The 10872-nt window shown below is 38.9% G+C and overlaps 1 protein-coding gene across 1 annotated transcript in view; it reads right to left on the minus strand.

Moving 5' to 3' along the window:
- LOC108628316 (A disintegrin and metalloproteinase with thrombospondin motifs 9) overlaps positions 1 to 10872 on the minus strand; it is a 106039-nt gene that overhangs the window by 31304 nt on the left and 63863 nt on the right. The window contains exon 6 of the mRNA XM_026816399.1: positions 5869 to 6058. Coding sequence (XP_026672200.1) covers positions 5869 to 6058 — 190 coding nt within the window. The remainder of the gene's footprint in view (positions 1 to 5868; positions 6059 to 10872) is intronic.

Consider the following 10872-nt stretch of genomic DNA (forward strand, 5'->3'; position numbering starts at 1 on the left):
ACCTTTGAAATAATCTGTCGTTTATACAGGAGTTCTTTAGATGAATGATTCGGTAGACTGCTGGTCGCCAAGCACGTGGATATCGACGAAGGAAAAAGGACAAGAAGGGACGACGGCTCGGCCGATCCGTAGATCCGATCCATTGATATGCAAAAGTCATTGACTCATCGGGAATCGTCCCGGAATAACGGAGACGGCGATCAACATCGAGCTTGCATGCCGTGGCCTACCATTCTACCGAATCTCGATCTCCCGTTGATCGCGACACGATCCAAGTCAGAAGTCGTGTTATTACGAGTTACCGTCGAAATGACAGTCATTACAGGCTCCACTGTTTCCGATGGGCTTCTCATCCTCTCTCTCTCTCTCTCTCTCTCTCTCTCTGTCTCTCGAGCCCACCAAAATTGATGGCCAAGAGATGATCTTGATCGTCGATTTAACGACGTCGCGGATGGAAATTGTTCGAGATCAATTGTTGAACAACGTCCAGACGTGAAAGTCTAATATTTACGCGACATATTCATCTTGATAAGATAAGCATTCATGCATCCGACGAACGTAATAAAAGCTATGTGTTCGTTATGGACGTACAGATCGAGATTCGGTCATTGACTTCTCGCAATCAGTCCATCAATGATTTATATTAAATACGAATTCATTATTACGATTTTTGCCACATTTTAAGGAAACATGATTTTAGATATTTTTCGTATTTATTATATCTGGAACTCTAACAAGCAGGATGTTTCGAACCAGGACTTTATATAATAATAATAATAATAATAATAATAATACTTTATTTCAAAGCCCGTTATAAAATACAATAGAAAAAATACAGTAAAAATATAATAAAAGTAATGAATATAAGAAAAAATAAAAAGAGAAAGAAAAGAAAGAAAAACCATAAAATTTAAAATAAGTATAACAAAAGAGACGAAATGAATCAGAAAGGGATTGAGGCTAGACTAAGTTTCTTCATCGGTTACGATCAGATTATGTAACAACAAATAAAAGACAGTGTACGCCAATCTACTTTTGCGGCCCCTTCTCGTTGTAAATCTCACATGATGAGACGTTCACCCTTTCGACTGTACGTCCTCGGTCGACGGGAGATCGGTCCACTGGTTCGTGAGGCCACCCTTGAAGGGCACACGCCCTCTCCGCAATGAAATCTCTCGCATCTCACCACGCCTTCCATTTAACCGGACGCTTTTTGTCGAACGTGCTTTTAAAGACTCCGATTCAGTTCCGTGCATCCTTTTCTCGTTTTCTTCCCAACAGTCTGCCTTTGTTTCGTTCCTCGAGCATTGTCAGACATAATTTGTACCGTCACGAGCTCGTCCAGTGGTACGAATTCAACTTTCCTTTATCTTTTCCAATAAATTCTTTTCATGCCCCGCTTGTTCAACTTCAATTTGTAAAAGTTGATTAATTCACAGAAATATTTTCATCGTCATATCTCCACTCTGCACTGTACTTTCTAAAAAAACAATTGACAAAAGGAAGGGACTACCGAAAATTCAACACGACCGAGTATACGTATATCATTTGAAAGATTGCCCCAATTACAGACACGAAACGAACACTAATCACGCAAAACTAGCCGTCATCATTTTAATGCGTCACGCAGCCTTTTCGAGTTTGCTCGACTACTTCTTCTCTTTCCCCGAGTTAACCAGCTCGAGTATGTAACTCGGTTCGTTGCTCGGAGGTGCAGAAGGGCTGGTTTCTTGTTCAAAATTCACGCGTGATTACAGGCTCATCGGTTTAACAGGTTTGCCGTGCCCCGGGCCCGATTCCGAACACCGCCCAGCTAAAGAAATCAGCCCTCGGATCCGTAGATGCTCCGTCGTGATCTATCGATAATCCAACCGGATGTATCAGCCTCATTTTATTTCATACTACTTTCTCATATTTAAATAGGAAAGTCTCAAGAAAATAAATTCTACGTTCATTTCAACGCACGTTTCAAATCTCATATTTTCATTAGATTTCGATGATTTATTTAATAGAAATGAAACTCATTCTTCAATGATCGCATTTTAATGTTACGTATTTTAAATGGTTTTCACGATACGAAAGTGGATTGGTGCATTGACAATAGTATTTAAATGAGCAGAAGTTCGAATGTTGCTATTATAAACCATTGACCCAGGCGTCGCGCACTATTCTTGGTGTAAATGCTGGAACACTTGAAGGGGAGGTAAACGATCTATTTAAAGTGATGGATGACCACTTCCGGGATACGGGAATTCCAAGTTCTCAAGTTTCTTAATGCTAATAGTAGTAGCCGAAGTAACAGAGCTTTAACACTAATATTTTTCATCCCCAGCGATTTACTACTCCCTCTTTTCTCACGTCGAATCTAAACCGCTACTACGATAGTATCGAATCCAAATATTTTCCTTCCGTTTGTATTTGTAGCCAGTATTACGACACGATCTACGAGTCATTCTAAATTATCTACAATTTCCTATGCCTCAATCTTATCTTTGCATACTTTTTATTGTATATCTCAAATTGACGTTATTCCAACTTTGAAATATTCTTAAATCATCTATTAAGAATTATACAAAATTACAAAATTCTCTCATTGTTGCATTCATATTTTTTTATAAATGAAAATAAATCGTAACTGATTCAATTATCATCGATCTAATCTTAATTACGCGAATTACTTTATTACAGCGTGAACGATGATTTTCCTTAATTAATTTTAGCTTTCAAGCGTAAATTTGCGACAGGGTCAACAGACTTTCGGACACGGTCGTAGCCGATCGGACGTTTCGTGCGGACGCGAATTTGGGCAGCGTATCTCCCAGAACGGGGAGAAGCACGTCGCCAAGCTGTCTCGATGGAACGTCAGAATTCGTAGGAGGGGGGGGGGAGGGGTATCCGTAAATGGCTTGAACCTGTTTCGGTACTTACAGGTGGTCGCGTCGAGCCGCGGGACCGGCGACTCTCTTCTCCGATGCCTTCTCCTCCGGATCTCTCGCGGTTACGCCCTTCGCTTTGAAACGAGATTAGGTCACGATCACGTCGCCGACGTGACTCTCCACGACGCGAAACCCCCCTTTCGCCCACGGCGATCAGGGTCTTATCGAGTTACGCGCCGTTTAACGTTCGATTCAAAACGCATACAAGCAACTCGTATCTCCCTTCTGTTCATTCTTTTTCTCGGTTTTAATGAATTCATACAGGGGATTACTTTCGTTGGGTATTGAGAGACTTTGAGATGCGGCACAATGGAGAAACGAGATGTTTTATTAATGGGATATTCCTGCTGTGTTCAAGACTTTGTCTTCGTTCAAAGAATTAGTGGCTATTCGCACATCTGAATATCTGTCCATAAAAGATCGTAAACGTTCCGAATCCAACGTTTAATATAAATTCTAACACAAATATTTTCTATTCATTTGCGTAGCAATTTTCATTTCTCCTATGCACGTTATGAGAGTCTCGTACCGTTGAATATCTCCTAAGCATACAAACGCTACCGTGGAAGATCGCGTGGTTAATACCGGTAGAACGGAGACGCGCCATAAATTTGTTGCCGGTCGAACTCGAACGATCGCCAGTTTATTTTTCTTGAAAAATGACGAAACGCCCGGAGGAGCTACTCCGGGGGACGAGCGAGCTCCCTCGGTCTTCGACCGCGAAGGGTTAACGTTCTTTAAATTCGTATACACGCGGTAGGGCCCCGGGCGAAAAAGGGCAGGCCATGGGGAGCCAAAGAATAAAAAATGTATGCGGGCAAAACCATCAATTAACCACGCTGCTGATTTCATAAGCAGACGAAAGCGCGTGTCAGCGAGAAATCTTCATCGTTTCGAGAGAACGAACAGAAGGATATTCCTCTTTGTTTTGGCTATTGATTGTTCCCAGCGAAAGTGAATTCAGTATTCACGAGCCGAATTAGGGTTACCACGTGTCCCCTTTTCCCTAGACGTGTCCTCTTTCTCAGACCTCAAGGGGTCTTACCAGTGTGTAATTTAAAAAAAAATCGACTTTTTTCTATTGCATTTTTCGAAAGTTTATGCCTTCAAAAATATCGTACTAAAATTTCAAGATCGGATCTCAACTAGTTTTCGAATGGCAACCTTCTAATAATATTACTATAATATACGTAATAATGTTATAGTTAATACTTTAAACGCGTTTTCCTTGAAATAGTATTTTTCAAATTTATTGACACTATAATTCAAGGACCAATTATCCAATTAACTTGAAATTTTAACAGAGTGTTTCAGACATGCTTTATTGTTGAATGACGTAGGATATTTTTGACTGGATGAAAATTGTAATTTTGGCAACGAAAAATTTTTTTAAGGAAAATCGAAAAATTTCTTAGAAACTCCGCCATTTTGTCAGATTTCAACATTTCTCGGATATCCTAGATCATACAACGGAGAATACTTTTTAGTTTAAGAGCGTCTTTGTCTTTTTTCATTTCAGGCACCCTAGCGAACTGTATGATGTCAGCAGTTGAAGCACTTTTTTTTGGCATCTCGGGAGATAGCGCATAACTTGGTCGCCTTTAGTTATTTTTGTATTAAAATATTACTTTACACAATTCATGTATAGGCAAATACATCCATAAAGTTTAAAAAAATTCCACAGAATACCTTTTTTAAAAAAAAATTCCCAAAAATGACCTAAATTTTTGGCGGTCACACTGGGAAGGCCCCTTAAAATTCACTCCAGCCGGGTTTCGTTCATTTCAATTTGTAAAATCAATTCATTCATCAGTCATCACGATTCATAAATCAATATAATTTTATTTAGCAGGCTCAATAAACAGAGGAGGCAAGCAAGTTAACCACGGAATCTGTCAGAGACACGTCTTTTAATTCACGAAATTTCGAGATCTGATTGTTAATTCTATCACTTAGGTAACATTTCAATTACTCATACAATCCAACAAATAATTTTAATTCCGCCGGAATAAGAAGGTATCTGACGAAATAATTAATCGCGCGCCACCGTGGACAATGTAATGCTGCGGCAGCGGAATGTTAATCGAGCTGTCGAAAAAAACCGGTCCCCGGGCCAAGGGGAAAAAGAAGAACGAGCCCCGCGTCCCTGTCCATTTATTCATTCGCGAATACCGCTCGGATGAACTTTCGCCGCGCTACGACGCACACACGTGACACGTCGCGTCGCTTTCATTGTCAGAGACGAACGAACCGAACGGGTGATGAATAAAAACGATACGCGTGTACGTATCAGGCCGGGCCGTTTGTAGTTTCGTCGTATGTAATATGTACCACGGCGGCGGTCTGGACCTCCTAATGTTGCGCTGCGCTCCGAGCGCATGCATTATTAATACGTTTTCGGCGCTCGTCCCTTCCCGAGAAAGGAACGCTGCTCTAGCAACGTATTCGAGCCGGATTTCAATATCAAATTCTAATCAGAAAAACATTTTCACTCCACGGTCTATCGTTTATGAGCTCCGCATTTTTATCCGAAATAAACCATTTTTTATATCGATTCAAAGAATGAAATATTAACACTAGATTGCCCAAGGAAGTCATTTTGACTGGTTTTGGGCAAATTTACAAATAATAATGCATAAATTATTTTTNTTCTTTTACAATGCAGTCATTTTTACTGCTTTGGGCAATATAGGTATGTACTAAGTTTCAGTCTTTCTAGTGTCAAATAAGACAAAAATGATAATACGTACTTTGGTTTTGATATTTTATATCTGTTTGGCTATTATTGAGTTGACAACTAAGTGATTGCGAATTTTAAATAAAAAGTCTATCGACAAACTGTGCAATTATTTAGTTGCCAACTCAATACGTGGATTTCTTGTATTTTGTAGAAAGTAATTACATCGCGTAAATGGATACTGGGAAGACTCACCCATAAGACCACAGTGGCTCGTCTTGCTTCCGCTAGCGACGTCGCTCGAACGATCGCGATGCATAGCGCGGGGCCGCATTCTCTGGATGGCGTGTTCCAACGAGAACTCTGTAGAATCCTTGTCATCCTTCGGCCAGGGTTCCGTCGGTTTAATTACGTAGGTTCCCGTCGACGTTCTCACGTGGCCCGTCTGCAACAGAAAAAGTGTCCGAAAAATCCGGTGAGTCACCATGCGCCATGATTGGCTTTTATCTCCTCAATGAAACGAGCTACCTACTGCTCGTTAACTCGTTTCTTTTCTTTTCCCTCCCCTACTTCCTCCGCTCGTGTTACTCTTTTCGCGTAGCGAGCGTCGAACCGTGAAATTTCAGCCAATTGTCCGCACAATTTACTAGCCGGATGATCTTCGATTCGATCGACGACGATCCAATTTCAACTTTCTCTACGTTCCACGTGTACTTTTTTAGCTGAACATTAAAGAAGATTTTAGTTCTGGTGTTCAATCGGTGATTCTGTTGAGTCGCGCCGGTTTAATCGAGGCTGAAAATCAGGACTCACACGAATTATGCAACTGAACAATTTCACAGAATCAACAAGTCCATTCATCTATTCTTATAGACCGTAGATCAATGTCCAGTGGCGTGAATCACCCGCGGCATACTAAAAGACTCACCGCGTCGAAATTTTGGCAATCCTATCTTTCTTTTCGGGAATACCACTGGCATTTCCGACCGATGCTGCCAGTTTTTAATCCACTCGTAAAACCCGTTGCGTCCAGAACGATTTTTGTTAGAAGTTTATCCGAAAAACATTGTAACCGGAAGTTACGGTATTCATGAAAATGTCGTGAGTCTTGATTTTCAGCCTCGATTAAACCGACGCGTCTCAACAGAATCACCGATTGAACTCCAGGACTTAAATCTTGTTCACTATTCAAGTAAAAAAATTGTCCTATTTGTACACTTTGTACATTTGCTAAGTAGATAAAATTTGAATGAAGTCGTAATTTAAGCTTAAATCTAGCTTGAAATGAAATTTAATATAAGCTCGTAAATTGATTCTAGAATAATTTTGTTATGAATTGACAAGTAGTGAGCTTCGTTCCTTTTTTAATTTGTTCAAAAGCTTACTGGTCGTTCGAACACGGCGCACGGCCGCAGATAGCGAAAACGCTTCGCGGATTAGCCGGCCGCATATACGACATACATATGTATATACATACGTTCGCGATTTATTTATACATGCAGCGGTGCCCTGACATAACTTCCTCGATTTGAATGCGAAACACACCGGCTACACACGGGACGCCCCCGCTAAATATATACCACCCACGTAAATTCCGTGTGAGGGCAAACCCCATGGACCAACGGACGAGCGGATCAGGTGAAAATAATAATTGATTAAAAACCATTCGTACAGTCGCCGTCACGAGTCTCCTAAGGTTCTACCTATATCCATAAGATCTCTGCCAAAAGTTTAAGACATCTAATAAAAAGCTGTGTCCAATATTTGAAGCAATGAACTTTTATTATATGGTTCATACAACCTTAAATGAGGAGAAATAATTTATTTTATTTAAACATCAATCGATATTTACAAGGAATGTCTGACACAATTATTCAAAAAAGTGTTTGTTAAATTGATGTATAATTTCAGTTCTTAAATATTTATAGTAACTGTATTAAAACGTCTCCATGTAATATAATCGATTCAAATTGGATTACATTCAACATAACATTTCAATTATTAAACTCAGATCCCATTGAATTCGATTTTAAATTTCAATTCAAATTGAGTTGCATTCAATTTTTTAATGGTGTTAATTAAAAGCTGTTAAAATTTGATTTGAAGCGATGAATTATTTAGAAAAAATGACAATTACAGAGGAATTAGGTTTATAAAATTGTTCCACCTGATTTTCTCCCTTGCTGACCGATCGTTTCGCTAAGAAACTCTGTGCTTTTTTATATCATTATTTGTGACCACGAAAATCTTAGAAAATTCCTGCGTACTGAATAGCACTGTTTTTTTTTTTTTAATTTTCTTAATAGTTAGAAGAGGAAATGGAATTTCAGTTGTAAGTTACCCTTACAATTTTTATTTGGTCGTTTCGTAAACTGTGTCAAGTGTTATGAACGGGAGTGTACGTACGTATGCACGCTTTCTAGCGTTTGTTACGCCTCGTTACGGATCCGATCTCGATCTGATTACATAATCATTCTGTATGTAATAAATTTACATGTACTTTGTACTTCAAATATTGCGATTGATTTTCTCTTGTCACATTTTTAGTTCTTTTAGAACCTCTGATTCTCCACTGCCTTTTGCATTCATTTCATTTAAATTGTTTTAAGAACATCTCACAGGGTGTACATATTGATTAATAAAATAACTGACGATTTATTAATAATAATAAATTCATGGCAAGATTAAGGCGTTGTCTTAGATTTTTTACAGCCACTGATGAATGTTCACAGGTGAGTACAAGATAATTGGGTGGTTTCTCTTCTTAGGCGATGTACACGTAGCAGAAATAAAATCGATCCCAATGAATAATGGCATCCGCGGGGATTAAACAAACACGATGCGTGACCAAAAAAAATACATAATGCTACGCACGTAAGGTTCCGATCAGCCGCGAAATTGCTCATTGCTCGTTGATCAACGACGGGGTCTAATTAAGAAACTTATAATTAGCGTCGATCGTTGCACGGTAGATAAGGAGTCGCGACTCCGACTGGCCGAGTCGGAGAAAGTTGACCCAATTAATTATTACTCCTAATTATAGGAATCCCGGGCTGGTCGTCGACAGGAAACAACCGGGTGAAAAACGACTCGATTTACTCGCAGGCTGATTTAACGGATAGACTCATATTAATCCATTATCGACTTAAACTCATTCTCACTTCTGCCGGAGCTAATAGAATTATTAGGACCGGATGCAAGGATCCTGTGCTGCGAATCTGGATAACGTATCTCAATCGCTGTATGTCTCAATTCGAGATTATATTGCTTATGCGTTGGGCGTACTAAGATTTACGATTAAATATCCGGTATTGCACTCGGGCAACGTTCTGCAGTGTACTCGTGCTTCATATCGTCAGGAGAGGACCGCACGACTTTCCTTCTGATCACTTTTTCATTTCTGTAACTTCAATTAACACTATTTCTACCAAGCGGTGCCAAAAGACATCATTTGAAATTTTCCCCCAAAATTATTATCATTTAATCGTTTTTCTTCGATTCAATTAATTAATTTAACAACCAGTATAGGAATAGTCAAGAATTTAACACTAGATTGCCCAAAGAAGTCATTTTGACTGCTTTTCGGCAAATATACAAATAATAATGCATAAATTATTTTTCCCCAGGTGAAAGTAAACTTTTTTTATTGTTAACATTTACTAATAACTTGTTATATGACTGTAAATAATATAAAAAATATTAAAAATAAGTTTTAGACAAATTTCTTTACACATTATTCTTTCACAATCCAGTCATTTTTACTGCTTTTGAGCAATATAGGTATATACTAAGTTTCAGTCTTTCTAGTGTTAATTGAGGAAAAATTAAATTAATAATAATAATAATTTTTAAAATTTCAGGTGTCTTTTGACACCAGTAAAAATTGTATTAAATTGTATAACTTTTCCTACTGTCTTTCCCTCCCAACAATCGTTTTTGAAGATACCTTTCGTTTAGAATTTGTTTAAGCTGCAAGCAGTGACCTAAGGCCGAGGCCGGTTGATATCCTTGGCGTATGTTGCATTGTAAATACATGGCTATAAAATTGTTTTCTTTGCTTCAAATATTCATGACCTATGCTAATAACGAAGCGAACGTTTACAGGTCTTCACAGCACCTATAGTATCGGGAATACAATAAGCCATAGACACCTTATCATTCTGAGTCCTTACTTTTTTAGACTTCGTTTATCCTTTCTCCTTCGGCTATTATGAGGCTATCTAACATTAATAATTTTTATATTATGTACTATAAGTTTTTCTTCTGTTCATTAATTATAATTCCTATTTATTCGATTGAAAAACGTTGGAAAGGTTGATAAGCGTTGCTCCACATACTCTGCGTAAAACTGCATTCGTGCACAAGCTCGTAAATAGAAAAGCAGCTGCAGGAACGGAACAAAGGAAGCAAAATAAGAAAGCGAAGGAACTTCTGATGCAAGTATGTACCTACGTACACACCAGTCCATAAGTTAGACGATGTATAAAAGATACAATCCAACGAGAAATCGCGACAGTAGCCAGTTTCATTCGAATCGAATTTCAGGGGCTATACCAGTGTGACAGTTTAAAATTTAGGCGATCTTTGGGAATTTTTTTGAAAAAGAGTATTCCATCGAATGTTTTCAAACTCTAGGGATGTATTTGCCTGTCTAAAAGCGTCGAACGCCTGGAAAAAAGAATTTATTAAAACATTTTGCTATTATTGGAAACTAGATTCATCGAATTGTTTCGATTTAATAAATTTTTAGATCGTGTCCAGATATTTACATTCGCTATCGACCAGTGGAAGACAGCGCGGGGCTTCAGTCGTCGCTCGGACTACGACAACCGTAAACGGGCACTCCGGTGTGTAAACCACCTCGGGTAAAAAAACAAGTTCACCTTTACGAATACCTCGCTCGGCGCGTTGCGCGTTTCATTCAGAAGCTTACTCACAATCAGTGCGCGTGTCCGCGCGCGTATTTCACGACACGCACAGGGGTAGGAGGAGTAAAATTTATTAGCCAGCTGGAAATCCGTCTCATTGTCGATCCTGCCGTTTCCCTTTACCGTCTCCGTTATATCCACGGTTTTCTTTCATCTGTCAGCTTCTTTTAACGTGTGAAAAATTCAGGGTACGACATTTTCTCCGAAACCGAAGGAAAACGAAATTAAACATGGAGACGATTCCTTTATACTTTGGCATTTAATTCTTAATACTTCGCAATGCATATTTGAACATGAAGTGATTTTACACTTTCCTTGATTCTTTTCCTTT

Source organism: Ceratina calcarata, unplaced genomic scaffold, assembly GCF_001652005.2.
Source record: "Ceratina calcarata isolate Rehan_Ccalc_2016 unplaced genomic scaffold, ASM165200v1 scaffold517.2, whole genome shotgun sequence".
In the NCBI taxonomy this organism is placed as follows: domain Eukaryota; kingdom Metazoa; phylum Arthropoda; class Insecta; order Hymenoptera; family Apidae; genus Ceratina; species Ceratina calcarata.